This window comes from Calliphora vicina, chromosome 2 (genome assembly GCF_958450345.1).
Source record: "Calliphora vicina chromosome 2, idCalVici1.1, whole genome shotgun sequence".
NCBI lineage: Eukaryota > Metazoa > Arthropoda > Insecta > Diptera > Calliphoridae > Calliphora > Calliphora vicina.
This window is the reverse complement of record NC_088781.1, coordinates 26,225,505-26,251,574: the sequence shown is the minus strand read 5'-3', so window position 1 is coordinate 26,251,574 and position 26,070 is coordinate 26,225,505. Positions and strand designations below refer to the sequence as shown.

The 26,070-nt window shown below is 29.5% G+C and overlaps 1 protein-coding gene across 1 annotated transcript in view; it reads left to right on the top strand.

The window, feature by feature from the left end:
* Positions 1-16,995, top strand: part of Pgant2 (polypeptide N-acetylgalactosaminyltransferase 2) — a 163,661-nt gene extending 146,666 nt beyond the window's left edge. Inside the window, exons 2-7 of the mRNA XM_065501799.1 lie at positions 761-1,290; positions 1,424-1,522; positions 1,648-1,715; positions 3,571-4,258; positions 7,603-7,772; positions 16,497-16,995. Of these exons, the coding sequence (XP_065357871.1) occupies positions 761-1,290; positions 1,424-1,522; positions 1,648-1,715; positions 3,571-4,258; positions 7,603-7,772; positions 16,497-16,801 (1,860 nt within the window). The 3' untranslated portion in view covers positions 16,802-16,995. The remainder of the gene's footprint in view (positions 1-760; positions 1,291-1,423; positions 1,523-1,647; positions 1,716-3,570; positions 4,259-7,602; positions 7,773-16,496) is intronic.
* Positions 16,996-26,070: the final 9,075 nt, after the last annotated feature.

The following is a 26,070-nucleotide window of genomic DNA, read 5'->3' as shown; positions in this document are numbered from 1 at the left end:
AATATTTGTAGACTTTTAAAAATTTCCCTTGTTACAAAAAATTTTCCTTTAAGGGAAATTTTATTTAAGACTTAGATTTTAAAATTTGTATTATTTTTGTTATAAACATTCATAATTTATGAATATTTTCTAGAGTTTTAAAAATTTCCCTGGTTATAAAAAATTTCCCTTTGAACGAAATTTTATTATAAAGTTAGATTTTAAAATTTTTATTATTTTTGTTAAAGATTTGGATCCTTTATATATATTTTGTAACTTTTTCCAAAATATCCCTTGTTGCAAAAATTTCCCTTTAAAGGAAATTTTATTTAAACATATTTTTTGGGAAATTTTTAGATATTTGTTGTTAATGTCGCTCAAGTATAAATATTTTGTCAGTTATTAAGAAATTTCCCATATAACGAAAAATTTCCCTACCTAGGATATTTTAGTTTAATGTTGGATTTTCTTAATATTTCTATGGCCAATTTTCTAGGGAACTCCAAATTCCTTCTCCACCAAATATATTCATAAATATATTTGCAGCTTTACTAAATATATTTTAAACAATAGCAATACCAAACAGTCCTGTTAACTCATGTTATCACTGTTTGTTTATGCAACACTTATTACATGATTATCCATAAACTTACGCTTCATTACATGTTGTGTTGTTGCCATTTTCAACTTGCAACCACACCATTAATACCACTTCAATATCTTTTACACATATTCATGTATTTTTATCTACATTTTTTGTTGTTGCTTGTTTTCATTCCAGGTGGAAAATCGTGCATTACGTTTACGTGAAGCTATGCAACAATATCAGGATGAGGTCATACCCTCATCAGCGACAGCCTCGAAGCAACATCAACAACAACAGCTGCATCCCCAACAGCTGCAGTCATTACAGCAAGAGCCACAACAACAACAACAGCAGCAACATCACTATGCAGCATCACAGAACTCAAATAGATTGCATACAAGCATCCTTCTAGAAGGCAGCGTTGATCCTGGAGGATTTAAGCCACGTGTTGGCAGTTTGGGTTTAAATGCATTGTCACCTCAAGAGGAAACATCGCATCATGTTATCAGCACTAGTGGTTTAGCAGTGGCAACTAATGGCCTGGGTGGTGTTGGTGCGGGTGTTGGTGGTGGTATTGGTGAGTGGGAGTATTTCGATGAGGCGGGCTATATACGTGGTGGTGCTTTGAGGACTGGTGAAGATCCCTATATACGAAATCGTTTCAATCAAGAGGCTAGCGATGCTTTGCCCAGTAATCGGGAGATACCCGATACACGGCATCCCATGTAAGTTGTTAGAAAACGGGAAAAGTCCAAACAAATAAAGATTATTCTACGTAATGTTTTTGTTTGGCTCATTTAAAATGCTTTCACTATTTTCACTTAAACTTAATTGATTTAATTGTTTCATCTTTTCCAGGTGCCGTAATAAAAACTATCGCAAAGATTTGCCAGAGACCACTGTCATTATTACATTCCACAATGAGGCCCGTTCAACGCTATTGCGTACCATAGTCAGGTAAACTACAACAGTCACATTTTTACGAGATGAAAGTGCTGCTGTCTGCCAGAAAAAGCAATAAATTAATTTAAAATGATTCATATTTATGTGTGAATCTTTCTCTGTCTTTCCCCTTTTTATAGTGTCCTCAATCGCAGTCCAGAGCATTTAATACGTGAAATTATATTGGTCGATGATTTCAGTGATCACCGTAAGTACCAAGCAGAACACAGTGGGGTCAATCGAAAAAATGTGAAAATAAATCCGAATCATAATCTTTTAGATTATAAGAGATAACTTAGTAAAATAAATAGAATTTCTTTCCTATTTATTATGTTATCGATAAATTTTCTATGAAAAATGTTTGTTATCGATAACTTTTCTATGAAAAATTTATGTTATCGATAACTTTTCTATGAAAAATTTATGTTATCGATAACTTTTATATGAAAAATTTATGTTATCGATAACTTTTCTATGAAAAATTTATGTTATCGATAAATTTTCTATGGAAAATTTAAGTTATCGATAAATTTTCTATGAAAAATTTATGTTATTGATAAATTTTCTTTGGAAAAATTATGTTATCAATAAATTTTCTTTGGAAAATTTATGTTATCGATAAATTTTCTTTGGAAAATTTATGTTATCGATAAATTTTCTTTGGAAAATTTATGTTATCGATAAATTTTCTTTGGAAAATTTATGTTATCGATAAACTTTCTTTGGAAAATTTATGTTATCGATAAATGTTCTTTAGAAAATTTATGTTATCGATAAATTTTCTTTGGAAAATTTATGTTATCGATAAATTTTCTTTGGAAAATTTATGTTATCGATAAATTTTCTTTGGAAAATTTATGTTATCGATAAATTTTCTATAGAAGATTTATGTTATCGATACATTTTCTATATAAGATTTATGTTATCGATAAATTTTCTATAGAAGATTTATGTTATTGATAAATGTTCTATAGAAAATTTATGTTATCGATTAATTTTCTATAGAAAATTAAGTTATCAATAAATTGTTTATGGAAATTTTACTTATCGATAAATTGTTTATAGAAATTTTAGTTATCGATAAATTTTTTTTAATTTAAAATTTAAGTTATCGATACCTGTTCTATAGAAAATTTTAGTTATCCATACATTTTCTATAGAAAATTTATGTTAACGATAAAAATTTGAGTTATCGATAAATTTTCTATAAAAAATTTAAGTTATCGATAAATTTTATAAAGAAAATTTAAGTCATCGATAAATTTTCTAAAGAAAATATAAGTTATCGATAAATTTTCTATAGAAAATTTAAGTTATCGATAAATTTTCTATAGAAAATTTAAGTTATCGATAAATTTTCTATAGAAAATTTAAGTTATCGATAAATTTTCTCTAGAAAATTTAAGTTATCGATAAATTTTCTATAGAAAATTTAAGTTATCGATAAATTTTCTATAGAAAATTTAAGTTATCGATAAATTTTCTATAGAAAATTTAAGTTATCGATAAATTTTCTATAGAAAATTTAAGTTATCGATACATTTTCTCTAGAAAATTTAGGAAATCTAAGTTATCGATAAATTTTCTATAGAAAACATAAGTTTCGATTTATTTTTATTGTTATCGATACATTTTCTATAAAATTTCTAGGTTATCTATAATTGTCTATAAAATAATTTAGTTATCGATACATTTTTTTTAGAAAATTTAAGTTATCGATTAACAATTTAAGTCATAGACACGTTTACATATTTGGACGAGTTAGAAGTTGTACAAAGTTTTCCTAACCAGAGGTGGTCCACTTTGACATCTCGTATCTTGTGGCAGATTTAAGATTTGTCCTATGTCTCCCCTACGATAATCTCATACATCATTTTGCAATCGCACCAGTAGTTTAGAAGATTCCGATTTATTACTACTTTTTTTCCATCGACCCCACTGTTCAGTAGTGATAAATGGATTTAAGAATGTTAACCAAACATTTCATTACATTTATTACTCTTGTCAATTTAACAATTCATTTTATTCATGTTATCATTTTCTTGTTTTTTAAATATTTTTAGCTGAGGATGGCCAAGAGCTGGCTAAAATCGATAAAGTGCGTATAATACGCAATGACAAACGCGAAGGTTTGGTGAGGTCGCGTGTACGTGGTGCAGATGCTGCCGTTGCCGGTGTTTTAACATTCCTCGATAGTCATGTCGAATGCAATGAACAGTGGCTGGAGCCATTGCTGGAACGTGTACGAGAAGATCCCACCCGTGTAGTGTGTCCCGTAATCGATGTAATTAGTATGGATAATTTCCAGTATATAGGAGCATCGGCTGATTTGCGTGGTGGTTTCGATTGGAATTTGATTTTCAAATGGGAATACCTAAGTCCCACAGAGCGTACGACACGTCAACATGATCCCACCACCGCCATACGCACGCCCATGATTGCGGGTGGCCTGTTTGTTATCGACAAGGCCTACTTTAACAAATTGGGCAAATACGACATGAAAATGGATGTGTGGGGTGGCGAGAATTTAGAGATTTCATTTCGTGTTTGGCAATGTGGTGGCAGTTTGGAGATTATACCATGCAGTCGAGTGGGTCATGTATTCCGTAAGCGTCATCCGTATACATTTCCGGGTGGTAGTGGCAATGTGTTTGCACGCAATACTCGTCGTGCCGCAGAAGTATGGATGGATGATTACAAACAGTACTACTATGCCGCAGTGCCGTTGGCCAAGAATATAGCATTTGGAAAGTAAGTACATATTAGTCTTGACACTAATACAGTATGACTATGTGTCTAAAATGTTTATGTACTTATTTATACTCTTTTACCCGCACATACATATACTTATATGATTTTACTACGGCCATGCTCAACTTTGTAAATTTCTTTAGATCCTAGAATTCGACAAACAATTACTGTTAGCATTACTTTGTAAGTGTTTTTGTGTGTAGTGTGTGTTTTTGAGTGGTTGTAATGATAAAGAGTGCGGTTTCTATTTAGTATCTGTGTGTATTTGTCTGGCTAGGTTTTATTGTGTGTGCGGTTATTTTTGTAAGTAACTGTGTATGAGTGCGTTTTGTTGATGTTTGCTTTTTAAGTTTATTTGTGTATCTGGTGAATGGATAATTTAACATTTCCCTTTTATTTGTCCAGTTTGTTTTTTATGGCTATTTGTCTGTTTTCAAAATGTGCTGCACACTGGCATAAACAAAATCAGATACTTGTGTTGCAGACAATTGAAAATTCGTTACAGTAGAAGCCATACAAACATTTTGTATAAACAACTTAATTAGAGATAAAAGTTCTAAGAAAAACATAAGTTATCAAACAATGTTCTGTAGAAAACGTATGTTCTTGGTAAATTTTCAATAGAAAACTAAGTTTCTAAATTTTCTATAGACGAATTAAGTTATCGACACTTTCTCTAAACTAACATAAACTAAGTAATCGATAAATTTTCTATAGATATTTTATGTTATCGATAAATTTTCTATTGAATTTTTCTGTTATCGATAAATTTTCTATAGAAAAATTGAGTTATCGACAAATTTTCTCTAGAAATTTTATGTTATCGAAAAATTTTGTACAAATTTTATCTCTTATCGATAAAGTTTTTATAAAAAATATTGGTTTTTCTATAGAAAACTTAAGTTATCGATCATTTTCTATAGAATTTAGATATAAAAAATAAATTTTCTTTGGAAAAATTAAGTTATCGATAAATTTTCTTTGGAAAAATTAAGTTATCGATAAATTTTCTTTGGAAAAATTAAGTTATCGATAAATTTTCTATAGAAATTTTATGTAATCGATAAATTTTCTATAGAAAACATGAGTTAACCAAAAATTTTCTATAGAAAATTTAAGTTATCGATAAACGTTCTATAGAAAGTTTAAGTTATCGATAAATGTTCTATAAAAAATCTAAGTTATCGATAAATTTTCTATAACTAATTTAAGGTATCGATAAATTTTCTATGTTATCGATAAATTTTCTATATAAATTTTTATCGATAAAGTTTCTATATAAATTTATGTTGAATTTTTCTATTATAGATAAATTTTCCATAGATATTTTATGTAATCGATACATTTTCTATAGAAAACATGAATTATCGATAAATTTTCTATAGAAAACATGAGTTATCGATAAATTTTCTACAGAAAACTTAAGTTATCGATTAATTTTTTATAGAAATTTTGTGTTATTGATATACATATATTCTATTTAAAAAATAAGTTATCGATAAATTTTCTATAGAAAACTTAAGATATCGAAACATTGTATAGGTTATCGATAAATGTTCTATATAATTTTTACATTATCGATAAATTTTCTATTGAATGTTTCTGTTATCGATAAATATTTTATATAAAAATTTGGTTATCGATAAATTTTCTATGGATATTTTGTGTTATCGATATATATTCTATTGAAAAATTATAGAATAAAATATCGATTGATTCGGTATTGAAAATTTTGTGGAATTCCCGGGATTTCTCATGAAAAACTTTAGCTATGAACGGCTCATCTTTTGAGGCCAAGAACGATTCAAGCCAATATCGGATACTCTAAGAGCGAGCGTTCGATCGATCAAAACAAATAGGTGCCGGATGGGGCAAGGTCTCGACTATAAGGCGGGTGAGGACAAACTTCCCAACCACTTCGCTCCAAATACTTTTCAACAGGTATTGCAACATGCGGCCGAGTGTTGTCATGATGAAATATTACGCTTTCATGCCTGGCCGTATATTCTAGGTTCAGATCATAATAGATAGGACATTTTGGTCAAACCTATACAGAGCATTTATTACCTTGGCGCCATTGATATTTGGATTCGGTGCAAAATTATATTATTTTATAGTGTTCAAGCACTGGACATGCAAAACTATCTTTCAAAGTCTCTCAATCTCAACATCAATTCGTATGCTACCCAATTTCCCAGCTTTTTGATGAATACTGCTGTAATTGTTAAATTTTCTAAAGAAAACTTAAGCTATCGATAAATTTTCAATAAATTTTGTTTAGAAAATTTCCTATGGAAAAATTAAGTTATCGATAAATTTTCTATAGAAAACTTAAATATCGATAAATTTTCTATAGAAAATTTCAGTTATCGTTAAATTTTCTTATAAAATTTAAGTTATCGATTAATTTTCAACAAATTTTATTTAAAAAATTTCAGTTATCGATACATTTTTTTATAGAAAACTTAAGTTATCGATACATTTTCTTTAGAAAATTTCAATTATCGATAAATTTTCTTATAAAATTTCAGTTATCCATAAATTTTCTACAGAAAACATAAGTTATCGATAAACTATCTATATCAAATTTCAGTTATCGATAAATTTTCTATAGAAAACCTAAGTTATCGATATATTTCATAAAATTTTGTTTAGAAAATATCTGTTATTTGCAAATTTAATTATAAAAATTAAGTTATTGATGCATTTTCTATATAAACCTTAAGTTATCGATAGATTTTCTTTAGAAAATTGCAGTTATCGATTAATGTTCTTATAAAATGTAAGTTTTTAATATATTTTCTCTGGAAATCTTATGTTATCGATACATATTTTTTATAATTTTTATATAATCTATAAATTTTCTATCAAATACTTTAGTTATTGATACATTTTCTTTAAAAAATTTAAATATTCGATAATCGTAAAATAATTTCTGAATCTAATGGGTCATACGCAAAATACATGAACATAATTTAGGTTATGAATTCAACTCTTTAAGTCCGTTAATCGAGGCCTTACTTTAAATAAACCTTTGTTTTATTGTCTGCATAAGCCATGTGTATGCCGGAATGTATTTTATGTGAGAGAGTTAGTATGTTGGGGTTTTTGTTTTGGTAGCAAATGTTTCCATTTAATCCTCTTCATTTATCTTATTTTTTCTTTTAACACATATCAATGTTGTGTCTAACTCAAGTACCAGTATCATGTGTAAATAATATTTGCCTTTCTCCTCCTTTCATTCCAATTTATATTTTTTGAAAAAAACAACCCCCCCCCAAATGTATATTTCTCATTATTTTTATTTTCGTTGTATTTTTTTTCTTCCATTTAATTTCGAACAGCATTGACGACCGTTTAGCCCTTAAGGAGAAATTACAGTGTAAACCATTTAAATGGTATTTAGAGCATGTTTATCCTGATTTACAAGTTCCTGATTCATATGAGTTTGGTCAGTTTCGTCAAGGTGATTTCTGTTTGGATACCATGGGAAATTTGGCGGATGGTACTGTTGGTAAGTTTTGCATATTTATCATTGTTATTTACGTTTTCATTTCGGGTTATTTATTGATGGCGATGATGATGGTCTTTAGCAGCAAAACGATTTTAGCTAAAATTGATAAATTTTGAAATATGTACGGGCTCCGTGTATAAGGATTAATGCTTGTACTTATGCTGCAGACAAATATTGTTCATTCCGTCATTTATTCATTTGCTCATTCATTACGAGTACTTTTTTTTTTTTGGCAGTGAATAGGAATTGTTGTTGTTTTTGGCAATTTCGATGGTTGAGTTCTGTGTTTATTTTGAATAATGAAATCGATGAATAATTCATGAGAGTCTGCTAAAGGAAACAGATTGTTTTTATCACACTCTTTTGAAGACTATGGGTAAGAGTAGAGACTGAAAGATGGAAAAGTAAGAGAAGTATAGAGCTTAATCGATTAATTTTTAAAGAGGAGGCGAAGCATAGAAATAAACTAACATTAGATTGACAGCATTGTGTTTGTCAGCAACATTTTTATTATTATTTCGAATGAATTTTTCATTTCATTGTTTTTTTTTTTAGTTTCTTTATTTTCGTAAACAAGTGATGCTGATAATAATAAGAGAATAACGTTCATGTATATAAATATAAGCATTAATGTGGATGGTTAGATGGTTGAGCAATGTTAACATTTTGTGTTGTTGACATTTTCATAAAATTGTAGGGTAAATGCTTTTGGAGGGAGTTTGATACAATAAAATGACTAAATTAAAACATTATTTATGTAAAAACTAAATGAGTATTAGAGGGTGTTTTAATATGAATTCTGTTTATATTGTATATTAAACAAAAATAATAATCTGTCAAAGCTGTCAGCTGTCATTTAAATATGCAAATAAAAAGCTGAAAAATTAATGATATTTTGCAGAAAAATATTAAATTAATTTAAATTTAAATGCATTGCAAATCACTTTAAGCAAATGTTGAAATATAATTTTTTGCTATCGAAAAAAAAACTTCTAAATAAATAAAATTTGTGTTCTCGACTTTCTAAATAAAATTTCTGTTATCGATAATTTTTCTATAGAAATTTCAGTTTTCCATAGAAAACTGATCGATAACTTAAGTTTCTGGGAAAAGTTTCTATAAATGAAATTGATATTTGAAGGTTTATTGGTCTAAATTCAGTAATATTTCGTATAGTACATGTTTTTCATGGCCTGACAGAGTTTGGTTTTGTGCAGAATTTTTAGTGAAGTTTTTATATATTTTCAAAGTTCGTACTTTTTCAAATATGTAAAGGAAATGCAAAACTAATTAAAAATTTGCTTCTTAGAAAGTTTCTATCACACAGAATTTGGTGACACCCTGTTTTCCCCCAACTCACAGTGGGGGAACAAGTGCGTTGCAAGTGAGGTTGCAAAAATCAAGAATTTCATGTGCCCCTAAAAAATACTGATTGAAACTATTTTATAGGAAACTATCCAACGAATTCAAATATGCTACTCTTATTACAATCAGATTTTTGGTTCAGAAGATATAGCCCTTCAAATTTGATTTTCAATGTACAAAAAAACAGACCATTTTTAGGTAATTTGGTCCGCTTTCAGATACAGTATCTCGAAAACTAGGTAATATATTGTCATTATTTTTGATTTTATTGATAGGTGTATTTATTAAGAAAATAATAAAAAAGAAAATTTAACTGTTTGCTTTTGTACTTGTGCTTTTGTACTTGTGCATATATTTTAATATTTCTCAACTTTGAAGGAAATATATGTACAAGATTTAACGTGGGTACCTGCCTCTAGGGCCTTATCAGACGGTGATCTTAACACTGGATAGAAACAATCCGTCTATCACCGCCATCCAGTGACTTGCAAGGAACAAGAGCTCGGGATATCTAATCCCTTGCCACCATAGCAAGCTAAAAATTTAACAAGCCCAAGACAATTATTAAAGCAACTACATCTGGCCTGGTAATCCAGTCCAACGTATGATTTCAGACCCAGAACACAAGTCGACAAAAGTCAACGTGTGTGTTACGACTCACACACAATCGACCTCGACCGAGAACCAAGCCCAATAACCAGTACATCACAGATGCCACTACAATAATACATTTCCTGAGCACAAAGTCAAATTTCCATCTGCTACTTCAGTGGCTTTGTTGTTATCAGCAACAACAGCTAGAAGATACAATTGGTGTTCCGAAGTCCAACTAGCACAAACATCAGTACTTTAACCAACGATCTTCTTCCCGCTTTGTGTTTTAAACCACAGCCAGCACGATCGTCACCCAAAGTGACCAACTCAATGATCCTACAGGACCAGAGTCCTGGGGTCGAAGACTCAAGTCAGCTGCGAATTTAAAACTATTAAAGTCTTTCCAGAAATGAGATGCATCTCGGAGCTCCGGTCTCGCCCCTTCAAGCCTTGTCAGTTAGCCAATCCAGTTGTATAATAATCAACATCATCTTCTAATCAAAGAAGGTGATGAGATCATCACACCCGGAGTGTTACCAGCAGGCACCAACTGGGAGGTCTGACATAGGCACATGAATGAGATATGGTTGCTCATATCAATTTCTTTGCCCACCACTTTGAAGGAAAATAAAAAGAACTATAAATTTCTATATTTGCCATATTTTCAAAATAAGTACTTTGTTATTCCTTTACCTGATGCAAAAATTTTCAGCTGCCTGTTCTTGACCCATTTTTTTCTAGAAGTAAAAATTTTAAAAAAGACATGGTTCAAAAAATGTGTCTTCACGCATTTTTAGGAAATTTATGAGATATAACCGTGAAAACTCATTAGATATACTTTCTGTAACGGATTGTGAGTAATATGTTACAAAAAAATATATTTTTTAAATCTTTTCTCGAATATTTGACAAAAAAATTAAATCTTTTCTGGGAAAACTTTAAAAAAAGCCTTTAAAAAGAAACATAAAAAATCTAAAATTTTGAAAAATGTTTTATTTTACTTCCCATAGAATTGATTTTCCATAAATTTCAACTTTGCTAAGCCATAAGTAGGCACCTAAAAGGCGTAGAACCATTTTCAAGAACTCATTTCATATGCTGATAAATTATCTATCATATGTCTTTTAAATTTTTTGATTATCTCATTTGGTTCAAAAGTTGTGATTTTTGCAACGAAAAAAACTCAAATGGCGCCACTGTGCAACGTTCTTACTCCCTGTTGACATAGCGCTGTTTCAAATGCAAATTATTGCAGCTTTTGTTGTGTTTAACTGAATTTCAAGATTAAAACCATTAACTATAAAGTACACATCGTATATTTAAAAATACATTGCAGTTTACCAAAGAAAGAAAAAGAAAAATTCATTGGAATTATAAATATTGACACTAAAAAACTTGACACAGAAGCAAGGATTGAATAATTTAAAAATAAAAAATGTGAATTCATATTAAAAGATTATCTTTAACCTTAAGGGTCAGTGGCATTTTACCTTGTGTTATGCTTTAATAGTTTGATAAAATCTTAAATTTCCTGCAACGACCTCTCACATCAGAATACTTTTAAATTTGTATTCCTTTTGCAATTGCTTTTTAATTTCCGATGCTTCACTTAATAAACGCATTTATGCGTTGCATGCATGAATGTATTCTGAAGTCTCTCCCTCGTTTGAATTTTCTTGCTTATTTTTCTGTTTTTTTTTCATATAAAAATTCCATTCATCGTTAAATATATTTATTAATCCTTTTGATAAACGTACATGAAGCTATTTAAAGATGCAAACTACATGCAATACAAACTCGAACACAGAGCAACTTGATTATACATGTTGCTGAGAGGGAGAGAAAAATAGATTTGGATGCAGGATACAAATCAATTTATACAAATTGATTTACATTCATTCATTTATTTGCAGCAATTTTTTTATTTGCATGTTTGTATAAAGCGGAGTTGTACAAAGTAGAACATGAAATGGAAATGCTTGTTGCAGGCAGGTCTTTAAATGTATTAACAGATTAACATTTGTTGAATGTTGGTTTTTAAATTGACTGGTTTACAAAGATATTAAATAGTAAGAGTTAGAGTTGCATTTACTTATCAATAAATGGAGGAGTTATTTAGAACCTTAGTTAGAAACTATTTTATATCAGAGACTTTCAACTGAAGGGGAAGTTTGGCTTTCGGGTTTAATTAAAACAATTGTCTTGCATAGGGGGATTTCGAAGGCACTTTGGGATTTGGTGAACATAAACACTGCACAGTGGGGTTGATCGAATAAAAGCGGTAATAGATCAAAATCTTCTAAACAACTGGTGCAATTTTAAAATGATGTATGAACGAATCCTATAAGAAAATTAGATATGGGATCAACCTGTTGGAATATAATATAAGATATACGGGGTGTCAAAATCGACCACCTGAGGTTAAGAATACTTTTTACAGCATGTAACTTGTACAACAAAGTTTTTAATTTTACAAAAAAGTAAAAAATGTTATGTTTTCAGTTACAAAACATTTATTTTGATAGATATCGAACTCGCATCCCATTAAGCGACCAAATAGGCCTTCAAGGAAAAATATCTATGATTTCTTTTGAGAAAAAAGGGCCCATTTTGAAGAAAAGTCAAAAAAGTTTTTGATTTCGGGGAAAAATAATTAATCAATTCTTTTTTTTTAATTTTTTTTCTTCAAAAGATTGAAGAAATAGCTATCTAAACTATTTGGGACACATTTTGCTAAAAACAATAGGTAATAAGTTACATGGATGAGCTGTGTGACCCCCTCTAACTCAGAGAGTTTTCGACGGATCTTCTTGAATATTTCTGTCTAAATTACTATCCAATACGACTAATTCATTCCGATCGGAAGACATCGATTTCAATAGTTGATTTACATGTCATGCTCCGTTAAAAAAACGGAAAAGTAGGTGTGACATTTTTTGTTTTTAATGTGTGATGCAATTTTTGTTTCCATCTGGGGTATGTTTAGTCTCTCCAGGTTCTTCAAAGATCTGCTTCCTTTGAAATCTTTTTTACCACATTGTTTGGAATACGTTTGTTAATAGAGGATTCGACTAGATAAACGCTTCGGTTATCGACTTATTATTATAAATTAAATGCAGCGGATGCAATCCAAGGAAATAAATTCGTTTGCTCTATAAATTAGGACTAGATAAATGCTTCGGCTCTCGGTCGGCTAACGACTAATTTTGTGTAATGGATGCAATCCGTGGAGATAAATTATTCTGCTCTCATGGGCTAACTACTACTTATTGGCTAATACTAGCTAACGAGTACAATCCGATGAGATAACTGCTTCGGTTCTCGGTCGGCTAACTACGGATGTTAACTACGGTATTAGTAAGAAGTAAGACCTATGGCATCGTCTACTTATACTTTGTTACCCGGGAGCAAAGTATAAGTAAATCGGCACTTCGATTTTAGCCTCCCTTGTTCAAGTTTTTCTTAGATGTCTTATAGTAAAATTCACATAAACTATTTGGGAATTATTAACAACTACTAATAATATTTTGTCAATTCGCAAGTAAATTTTTTTAAAAAGTTTATGAATTCTAATTTGCAATTCATATTGTCATAATGGCCTAATATTTTACGACTCGGCGGTTCGGCTTAACCGACTCTTAGGCTTTCGGCGCAAGTCTCTGCTGGTTGGTTACGATAACACAATAAACATATCATACAGAGTTATATTATTTTAGGAAATTTTTTGCTTGAAAGGCAATAACAACATTATCAAACCATTATGAGATATTAGGACATTATGACATGATAGGAGACCTTGTGAATTTATTAATTATGTAGCTGCACATTACAATTGATAAACTGTTTAAAAAATTTGATATTTCCGACGATTGCCTAAAGCAGGGTGAATGTCTATAGGTTAGGTTAGGTTATGGCTGCCTACCTAATATAGTAACTTAGGGAAGGAACAGATAGTGCTGAATAGAGAAGAAAAGTCAGATAGAGTAGATTTGTAAATGAAATATAGAGGAAAATGTCAGATGAGGAGTAAGATGGAGATTAGTTGACTCTAGTCATTTAAGGGATACTAGGTCACCCGGTGGAGATTCTCGTGTTTGGTGTGAGTAGCCATTTGCTCAACTTTATAGAGGCTTTGATGCATTCTGACATTATGTCCGATTGTTTAGAATGACTTTTGAAGGTACGATATCCTAGAAACCTAATGCGTAGATTTCCTCATGTCGGGCAGTGATAAAGATGATGAAAAATGGTCTCATCCTTCTCTTCATTCTGACAGCTTCTACACAAGTAAATATAGGGCAGGACAAGCCTCCTTGTATGATTGTCAAATTACTTATTGTAGTTGTGACCGTTGTAGGCCAAGAATTTATGTACGCCCTCGGTTTAGTGGAGGCCATATTATTCTGGTAATCATACAATGAGCGAGCTCATAGTAAAAGTTACTAAATCGCTGCTTGCATTTAAATAACATAATCCAGCATAGGAAGTCTATGTCTCCGCCAGGCATCATGGCGCCTTTTTTCGCCAGATCATCAGTAACAGAGTTGCCTAAAATATCTCCGTGTCCTCGTATCCATATGAGTATAACTGTTGAATATCTCGCCATTCTATTTGAGGATGCCCGGCGTTCCTGAACTATGTTCGATGTTGTATTCACGCCTGATATCTTGTTATAACTGAGCCAGTTAGTTACCCTTTTAATAGGCGACATTTCAGCATGAATAATATCACATTCATTTGGAATTGTAAAAGATAACACAATTCTATATTCCTGAATGTAGACACCTCCGCCAAATCGATTTCCTTTCTAGAGCCGTTCATATAGACAGAGAGACTCGTTGTGTCAAGTGGAGTTCCATCCATTAATTCCATGTTGTATGGAATTGAGAAACCAAAGGAAGGATCTGAAAGTACAATAATCAAAATTATCTGGAAGATTCTGTATACTTCCGATTATACTGTGGTGATCGTATGATCCATGCACCAGTCGCATTAAGCCTGAAGATCGTAGTGAATGTAATTTGTTTGGTCATTAGATCCACCGAGATCCGGTTTAATACTGTAAAGAGCGACTTTGTTGGTCGTTCTTAGAGCTCCTGTTATCAGTATTGCCATTCTCCTTAAAACTTTCTCGGATAGCATGCAATTTGAGCTTTTATCTAGTGATTTACACCAGACAGAGACTCCATATAATAATATCGGCTTAAAAAATTTCTTATTATTCATATTTGAAGCCAGTTCTTATTAAATATCACATTTATCAAATTATTTTCAAAATTTATTTGATTTACTTTGATTATTTTTCACGGCTATACAGATTGAGTTATTTTCAACAAACTTTCAATGTCTTATTTATTATTAGAAATAAAAGGATATTTTTAGAACCTTATTTTGACATTCATTGACGAAGATATTTGCTAAAAAAACATATAGGCAATTCCACGAGAATCGCTACCACGTCTGAAAACACAAAAATCCTTGAAACTTTTTTTCAAGATGATTTGAATAGAAGAAAATAATAAAATGTTACTATGTGAAAGTATTTAGATCATATTACAACATTTTAAAGACAAAAGAAATAGTTTAAACTGATTATATTTAATTTTTTAATGTTTTAGGCTAAAATTGCGGCGAAAACTAGGCTTCCAGTTAGCTTGTAGTATGAAATAGATTTGACTCTGATTATTTTTTTTGCTATTGTCAAATTGTTTATTGAAACCGAATGTATATTTTCTATTAATTTTTTTAGTTTTTGTATACATATATTTACAGAATATATATTGTTATATTATAAGAGAAAAATCTGTCACGTACGGTATGTCACTTACGATATTTAATTTTATTTATTATAAAATCATTCAAAGATTGTTTTTATTTAAATATGATGGATTGTAAAGGAAAAATATTTCGTTTGGTGTAAGAAATTAAAAGAAAACATAACGCCTCTCACGATTCGAATATTTTCGCATATTTCTACATATACCCTTATTTCGGTCAATATTTTGGACAACAATATTTCGAAAGAACTTTTTATTATTTTAAAATATAGTACCCTCTGAATGGTACATAAAGACCAAAGTATTTTTCAGATAACACGAACATTTCAAAATGTAAACTTAAATATCTTTAAAATTGTAGGAGAAAATTTAGTGAAATAAACAGGAAACTATTATTTCTTTAACTTATCACTTGCCTTATTACATTAAATTTCATCCATTGAAATATTTGAACAATTTGCAAGGTACATATATAAAGTTTTTAAATCCTGAGGTGGTCGATTTTAAAACCCCTTTCTCTCAACTTCTGTTCTAATAGAGTGATTATTTATTATTTTCTTAAAGCTTATATCCTCTTCTACGATTGGGTAATATATTAAATTATTAACACTGTGCAGCGCCTTCTAGCTTCCTTTAATCTGTATGATTTAATGATCCTGTGATCATGGTCATTATGAAACTTATGTTTGACAATTTTTTCAAGATTTTTAATTGTATAAAATTCCTTCTTTTAAAGTGCTGCTCACAATTTCATTATACACACCCCATATAGAAAACTAACGCACTGAATAAATATCAGAAACAACTAAGAAAAAAACTTAATAAATTTTTAAATTAAATGAAATGTAACATGTTAAACTATTAAAAGCGTAAATAAATTTCCATTAAAAGCGAGCATACTCTTGCTCATACATACTCTTATACACAATTCTAGCCATATTTATTCATGAGTTTTGTACGTTTTTCTTTTTTCTCCTTTCACCTGCAGGCCTTTTCCAATGTCACAATACGGGCGGCAATCAAGAGTGGGCCTATACCAAGCGACAGCAAATAAAACATGATGATCTCTGCTTAACACTGGTACAATTTTCACGCGGTTCACAGGTGGTGATGAAGCTCTGCGATGATTCGGAAAATCAAAAATGGATATTACGCGAAGGCGGTTTCATACGTCATCATAAATTAAATGTTTGTCTCGATGCAAGGGATCACACAGAAATCGGTGTATCGGCACAACGTTGCAATTCGGCGCTGGAAACCCAACGATGGCTCTTCACCACAACAAAAGCGTGAAAGGCAACAACTAGTGGACGTGGTGGGGTGATGGTGACAGTGCCAGCCAGCAGTTATAACGGTGGCACTAAAGGAGGAGATTTAAGTTTAAAAAACTGAAAATAAGAAGACTTTATATTATTTAAAACAAAAAAACAAAACAAAAATTCCAAAAAAAAGAAAACAGCAACATTAAATTAAAATGGAAAACAATGGAGAAAGAAGGATAAAGAAAGAAAAGTAAAATAAAGTAAAGGAACCGGAAACATTTCATACAGCATACTCGTTCATATAAATATTTAATTTGAATTTATGATAAGAAGAAAAGAAGAAGTAACAAAATGTGGGTTTACACCTTTAAATCAATACTTTTGGAATTAAAGGAATCAGAGGAAAAGGTATTTTAAGGAAATACAAATAAGGCTCAAGGAAGAAATTGCTTTAAAAGAATGTTGTTAAAAATCAAGTATTTTTTTTTTGTTTTTAATTTTTTTTGCTAGTGATATTAAATATGGTTTTTATTTTATTTTTTTTCGTTAATTTTATTGTATGTTTTTTTCTGTTTCGCAATTTTTCTCATTTCAAGTATATTTTTGTTAACTTGGCTTAAATGTGAATTCAGTGTTGATATGAATTTATTATTTTATTGCTGCTGCTGCTTTTGAATTCTGTTCTGTTATTTTTTTTTGTTTCTGTTTTCCAGCTAATTATGAATAATGTTAACGATGATAAATGTTTATTTTTGTTTTCATTTTTTTTTGCTGTTTCAATTGAAATACATACATTTATATATTGTATTTTTTGATATATATAAATGATTAAGATTAAGGAAAGTATTTGTAATGAAATTTTTTAGCAATTACTGAAAATGTTTGATGACGGAAGGAAAACTGTAGGAAGTGTAGTAATAAATAGTCAAATTTGGGGTAGATTGAATGGAAACTGTAGATTGTGTCAAGATTCAAACGTAGTTTGGATTAGACCTCCAACATAATTGTTAAAAAACAAATAAATGGTCTACTTAATTGTTAAAATGTGCCCAAATAAAATAGATTAGAATAAATGAGATATTTATGCGAATTAATTAGAGAGAGCAGAGCTTCGAATTAATTAATTCACTAAAATCCTAATTTGGAATTAAAAAATGGCATCCATTCATTCTATAAATCCATTCCCGAACAGAGAAAACTAATTTGTTGTGATGGCCAAATTTGTAGCCAATCGAATAATTCAATTATATTCATAGATTTTTTCGGTTCTAACAAAAGAAAGTCAGTTGATAATGAATAATTACTATTAATATAACCGAATGTATGTCAGCCCAACTTAAATTTGTCATTGATAACAGAACAATTCGTTCATTAAGACTGAAAGATTCGATTAGCTACAAATTTAGTTATTAAAGCCAAAACTGTTTTCTCTGCTCAACGTTGAATTAAATCATAATGGAATGAATTCATAACAGATTTCATTTGATATTTGAATGATTATCTAATAAAATCTGATACAAATTGAATTAAACTATTGTTTCTTTATTCTTTTATTTTCGTTTGCTTTTAAGAGTTTCCAAAACGAATTGGAAACAAATTCTTTTAAGCTTTTTTGTAATAGATTTGAATTAAATAATCATTTCTAAATTATTTACTTTGTAAGGGATTTGAATTCAAGAAGATCTTAATTATTCAATAAGAAATTTTTTCTATGCAGAAAGAATTCTTTAAGGAATGAATTCAATACATTGAAAGTACAAAGAAATTAAGACAGTGAATTAATTCATAATAATTTTATGAAAGGAATCTTTAATGGATACAATTTGATTTCGAAAATGGAATTAAGAATTAATGATTTCGAACCTTTGGCTATAGGACCAAATACTTCAGTGTACTTAAAGATATATTGTCTAATTGATTTCCAATAACATGAGGAATAAAAAATTGCGAATTCTTTGCCTGTAGCGTTCGCCATTCATCGAAATTTTAGCACTCCATTATAGCCGCACCAAACAGCGGGATATAATGGAGTCTAATGAGGATTGTGCTATCTCCAAAGATTACATTTTGCTTATTTACATATCGCTTACGCCAGAAATGAGCCTTATCGCTGAAGATGATTTGAGAGAATTTTGGAACTAAATTTCCTCGATTCATTAACATTGTTCTGATGTAAGTTTTGGCATGGTAAGGTGACATTTTTCAGAAAATAAAATATTTACGGGGATTTGAATTATTTAAAAAAAAACCTTTTTGCTACTGCCTAAGATTTCATTTACAAATACTTTTCACTTCAACATTGTTAACTTTCTTTTTGTTTATTTAAGTGTTAAAATATTTTATATAATTTTTTTTTTTATTATTATTTTGACTTATTTTAAGAAATTGTTAAAAATGCCTGTGAACATTTAATTAAAAATGTCTGTTTTAGAATTAGTTTTAAATTTATTTTTAAAATTTTCTCTTTTCTCTTTTTTATTGTTAAAATATTTTGACTGATTTTGTGTTTTAAAAGACAAACAAATTATGATATAAAAAAACGACTAGAAAATTTCTCATCACTGGTTTTTTAGCTGCACTAAAAAAATTTAATTGTAAAAGAGAAGTAGCAAATGTAATGGAAGATATCCTTAGTTGGGATATAAATATATGTTTAAATATTCTATAGCTGATGAATTGTTTAATTAGACTAGAATATTCGAAATTAATTTCGAAAATTCGAACTTATTTTCGACATTTAGAAAATGTTAAAATAATCTCTAATCATGAGGATTGTTATTGTAAACAAAATATTTTAGTTATTTTTAATTTTAGTTACCAATTTCATTTTCCAATTTCAAACTTGTGTTGAGGATTTTTAATGTAGTTGCAGAATATAAGCTTTTTGGTGCATTTTTATGCAATTATGTTTCAAATATTTCGTAATTTGTTAATTGTGGAATTGCATTTTATATTTATAAGAGTTTTTCCGATGGTCTTCGATTTGGATTTGAGCGTTCGCAAGCATGAAAAAATTATTTTAGTGCTTTCAACTTTGAAAACTATGACTATGAAAACAATATTATGTTAGAAAATTCGAAATCAAATTCGAAAATTCAAACTTATGTTGGTAAAATATTTAAAGCTGTTAAAATAATGTGCAGATAATACTTAAACCTGATCACAATGCAATAATATGTTTGAAAGTTCGAACTTATGTTCGACATTTAGAAAAAGATAAAATAATATTATGAGGATTCGAAAAAAATAATAGTTTAATTTAAGGCAAATTTCATAAATTTTCTAATTTAGAACTAAAACTTGAAGGAAAACACTAATTAAATGAACTCGTTATCCTCGTTTGGATTTATATTTGAATTGATGATGACAGCTTAAAGACTTAAGAAAGTAGTAGTTACATTTAAAATTGTAAGTGAAGTTTCAGCTGTGTGGTTAGTGTTTGCAGTTATTCTCTCAAATATTATATAGGCATTCAAATTCCATTTAAAACATTCCATTTGTAAAAATTTGATAATTTTTAAATTACTAAATTGAATATAATTTTCTGGCCCATAGTGCGATGTCATCTCAGTATTCTTCATACAAATTGCCTACTTTCTCTGACTCTGGTGCATAAATCAAGCTGATTTTGAGGGCCGCTGTGATTTGTGGCTTATTCGCATAGATCTGCGACTTAAGAAGTTCACCATACCCTCAATTCGTTCGTGCAGAATGCCCAATGTGGCATGAGGTGTGTAGCACGTAGCGCTGTCTTGTTGAAAGCACATGTTGTTGGAGTCCATATCATCTAATTGAGCCCAAAAGAAGTTGGTAATCAACGACCTATAGAGCTCGCCAATATTGTGGTGGCCTGACCAATGTCGTTCTCAAACAAATATGAACCAATGAGGACGCCAGCCTATAAACCACATCAAACTGTGACTTTTTCGGGATATTTGTTGACTTAGCCATTCATCCGTAAACTGGGCAAAGTGCGCGAACCGTTGCTCGAACAGAAAAACAATTTTATCATTAACACGTGTTGATGAAAACAAACTGAATAAGGGACAGCCCATTCGACAGATGTACTTGAATAAAATTGATTATATTCGAAGGATGCTGCATATAAATACAGGGTTTTCCAACAAGAGGTGTTATTTTGGTATTCAAAGAAAAATTATATTTTTTGAGATAAATGTTCGGATGTTTATTTCATAATAAAGAGGAAGGTATGCTGTTAATAATGAAAAACAACATTAACCAAATGGCCACCACGACCACGCTTACAGGACCATATCCTTTTCATGAAATTTTCCATAACCAAATCGCAAAGTGGCTGCTCTATGTCCTCGATGGCCTCACGAATTTTATCTTTGAGGTTTTGAATCGACGCTGGGCTATTGGCGTAGACCTTATCATTCACGTGGCCCCAAAGGAAGAATACGCAAGGTGTTAAATCACAAGATCTCGGTGGCCAATTGTGATCACCTCTTCGAGAGATAACACGTTCCGGAAACTTTTCCCGTAAAATAGCAATGGTTTCGTTGCTTGTGTGGCACGTAGCGCCGTTTTGTTGAAAGTAAACCCTGTCCAGATCAATATCATCCAACTTCGACCATAATGACGTTAGTGGAATGCCCAATTCCAAAGAACGACGAGGAATGGACAAACCTGGGCTTTCTTAAACACTTTTTTGTAGTGAATTTTAATAATTTCAATGCGTTGTCGAAGCGTATATCGTTCCATTTATAGCAATGGTGTAGTTTCTACTTGTCAAATGTCAAAGAATAAAAGCTTCAAAAGTGACAGCTGCCGAAATACCGGATGATTCAAAATAACATGTCTTGTTATAAAACCATTTATATAAGTTTCGAAGAGAAGTAAACTACACAGAAAAAATTATATTTCAATTCAAACATTTATCCCATATTGAACTGGTTTCAATTATTTCATAATTAAATCAAGTATTCATTTGCTCAAAAACAAAATTTCTTGATATTTTCTATTGAATTTTCAGTTTTGAATTTGATTATTTTGACAATTGAATATACAATTTTCGTTATTGGTTGAATTTCAAATACAAAAATTATTGAATAGATTATTTTCGTAATTGAAACACAAAAAATAACAAAAATGTGTTTTCAATTACGAAAATTATCTATTCAATAATTTTTGTATTTGAAATTCAACCAATAACGAAAATTGTATATTCAATTGTCAAAATAATCAAATTCAAAACTCAAAATTCAATAGAAAATATCAAGAAATTTTGTTCTTGAGCAAATGAATACTTGATTTAATTATGAAATAATTGAAACCAGTTCAATATGGGATAAATGTTTGAATTGAAACGGTTTAAGAAATAGTTTTTTCTGTGTATATGTACACAGAAAAAAATATTTCCTAAACAGTTTGAATTCAAATATTTGTTATATATTAAACTGGTTTCAATTATTTCATAATTGCATCAAGTATTCATGTGCTCAAAAATTAAATTTTCTAATATTTTCTATTGAATTTTTAGTTTTGAATTTGATAATTTTGATAATTGAATATTCAATTTTCGTTATTGGTTGAACTTTTCAATTACGAAAATTGTATGTTCAATAATTTTTGTATTTAAAGTTCAACCAATAACAAAAATTGTATATTCAATTATCAAAATTATCAAATTTAAAACTAAAAATGGGATAGAAAATATCAGAAAATTTAATTTTTGAGCTAATATTTGAATTGAAATATAGTATTTTCTGTGTAGAAATTGATCGTTATCTGAATAGATGTTGTTCTAAAAACTTTACACGAATGAGTATTTAGAACAACAATTATTATTAGAAAAGGCTCCAATTAGACAAATATTTGTTAATGATATTTCAGGCTAGCAAAAAAAATTTAATTTTATTTTCTATTATCTTGTTAGTTAAGCAACTGAGCTCAAGCTGAATATCATTCATTTATTTCATAAAAACCATCTTAAATGGCAAATATTATAAAATATAAGCCATTTCGATGCTCGGACGATTTCTACTAATAGACAGCCATAAATTGTCAATATGACCGAAAGTGGAATGAGAATTATTTCAGTTTTATGTAATGAAATTAAAGCTATTTAGATAAGTCAAAATATTTTAATATTATGTTTTTGTATAATTTTTAGAAATATAGTTTTAATACACTGAAATCATTTCCTTATATTCTATTCATTTCAATAACTTTTACACTTATTATAAATTTATGTTTCTTTTTTTTACGTTTTTTATTGATTAATATTAAGTGTCAATTAATTGTTAAGTATCGATATATAAATATTTAAAAAAAATGAAAAACCAATAATTTAAGCTATACATTTTTATACACATTTTAATTTGTTATGAAAACTTAATTTTAAAATTTTATATAATTAATTTTATGGAAATCTTTAAATTTTTTATAAAAAATCATAAGAAATTTTGAAAAACCTGGCATAGAAATTTAAATACACAATAACTTATTAAATCTATAATTTTTTAGTTTATAAAACTTTAGTTTAAACACAAAATTTCTCTCTGTGTACTTAAAAGAAAAAATCCTTATATCATAAACACTCACACACCTGCAACCAACATATACACATGCATATTGATAAAAAAGATATTAATTAAAAAAAAAAATTCAATAAAAATTACTTTAAAAACCAAACCAATAAACAAACAAACAAATAAACACATATGTATATAAATAATTATTTAATAATTATTTTATTTTAATTGTAACTGTAAATGTATTTTGTATTTTTAAATGAAGAAAAAAAAACTTATAACAAATTCCAAAAAGAAAACTCTTAAAAACTAGTTTGTCTTTAGCTAAATTTTCTTTACGGTGTATTTCATATGATTTCAAATTCCAGTATAATACTTAAAAACTTAGTTAAAACTAAATTGTTATAGATAATTGGCTTAAACTTAATGCTAAATAAAATTTATTAAAAAAATAAAAAAATTAAAAAAAAATAATTTTGAAAATATTTCATTTATAATTTACATAACAATAAAAAAACCCTACAACATACATTATTAGAAATACAATAAAAAAATATTAATGAAAATACACTGAGAACAAAACAAACAAAAAATGAAAGATAAATAACTAATAAATATAAATAAATATTAAGCATTTAACTCAAACTGTGTTTTATTTAACATGTCAGCAATTTATTGAAACCTAAAACATTTCTATACACTAAAATTTTATTTATTATTTTTCCTCAAAAGCCATTTCTAAGAATCAAAATCAATTACTTTAACATGACATATTTTTGCTGTAACATAAAATCAACAAACAAATGCTTCAGTTATTTCTCTCAATTAAAAAGTTTTTTAATATTTAAAATTGATTTTTAAAGACATGTTTTTGTGCGATGGAAAATATTGTATAAACAACTTTGTTATTGTTGTTTTTCTCAAACCTCTCCACATATTGAGCAGTATGTGCAATAACTTTAACCGAAAAACAAAATAAATAGTGGTTAAAAAAGTAAAATGCAATATTCTCAATGTTTTGCTGAAAGTTTCTCCATTTTTTATTCAATTCATACAAAGTAAACCAACAGATGAGTGGTTTGTTTTCACAATATTGATGGTGTGTGCACATTTTCCAAATAGAAGAGGATTTATCCTGGGTACTGCTAGATTATTGCTTGGCAGTTGCCAGCAAAGTGCGAAAGATAAAGTGGTTATTTTAACAGAAATCCAAGATTATTTATATGTTGCCTGTGAATATTTCTTTATGCTAATAGCTTTCAATATTTTCCAATATACGAGTATCTGTAATTACATAAAAGTATGGAGATTTATAAGACCCTCAATAAAAGATTTATAAGACCCGCAATCCTGCCGGAAATGGAACAAGGATTATTTGACAAATAAATATGACACTCACATGCTGTGGTGTGATCCCGGCATGCTCTTGATAAAGCTAGCGTGATTAAGGCTTAAATATAAGCGTTCAAGTAGGCATTCAAATATAATTATTGGCCATCTATGCGTATGATTGATATGAAATAGTTAAATATAACAAGTATACACTTGAATACTAACACGATATTTCTTTACCAGCCACCAAAAAGTTGGGTGCTACATTGACTTTGTCATTCCGTTTGTAACACATCGAAATATTGTTCGTAGATCTATACCAGTCGTGGGTCCTTATAATATTTTAAGACGGCATTTCATGTTGGATTTCTTAGGTTAATGAGGCCAGTGCGTACAGTGGTTTAGAATTTTTGTTTTAAATATTTCGGTATCTCGGGAAATTTTAGAGATATTATTACGAAATTTCCCATAGTTGGAGCTGAGGTGTAAATTGACGAAAATCATCGTAATCTGAACAACATGAACGCCTACCAATATTCTAGTCCAATATTGTATTTTCCATGTATGCGTATGATTAATAAGAAATCCATATAAATATATAAATGTCTTTGTAAGTTTGTTTGTTGGTTTGTTTGAGCATCACGTCTAAACGGATGAACCGATTTTATTGAAATTTGGAACACAGATAGATCCTTACTTGGAAGCGTCAATAGGCTATATATTTTTGAATACTTGGACCAGAAAGAGATTTATAGGGGGAAAACCGGTAAAATTGGCACCGATTTGATTGAAATTTGGAACATAGATATTCCTTTACTTGGAAGCAATAATAACTATATAGTTTTTCTTAACTTGGAACACGAAGGGCAAAAGAGGGCAAAATTTGTACCACCCATACAAAGTAAATAACTATTTTTCGAATATCTGCAGAACTAAAATTGTGACTATCTTCAAACTTTATACGAATCAATTTCGTATCACTGTTTGAAGTTTAACTAAAAATGGGACGGATCGGAACAGGGGGTGTGACACCTCCCATACAAAGTAAATAGTTATTTTCAAATATATGGTGAACTATAATTGTGGAAGTCTTGGAATTTAGTCCGAATAGCATCCTTATCATTTTACATGATTTGGCTGAAAATTGGCGGTATTAACTTAGTGGGCGTGGCACCTACCATACATAGTAAATAGTTATTTTCGAATATCTGGAGAACTGTAAATGTGAAAGGCTTCAAGAAGTTATTAAAAAAATGGGAAGGATCGGAACCCGGGGTGAGTCACCTCCCATACAAAGTAATTAGTTATTTCTAAATATCTTGAGATCTATAATTACTAGATTCTTCCAACTTTGTCCGAATAGCTCCCTTATTATTTTACATAGAATAGCTGAAAATCGGCGGGAGTGGATAAGTGGGCGTGGAACTTTCCATGCAAAGTACATAGTATTTTCGAATATCTGCAGAACTAT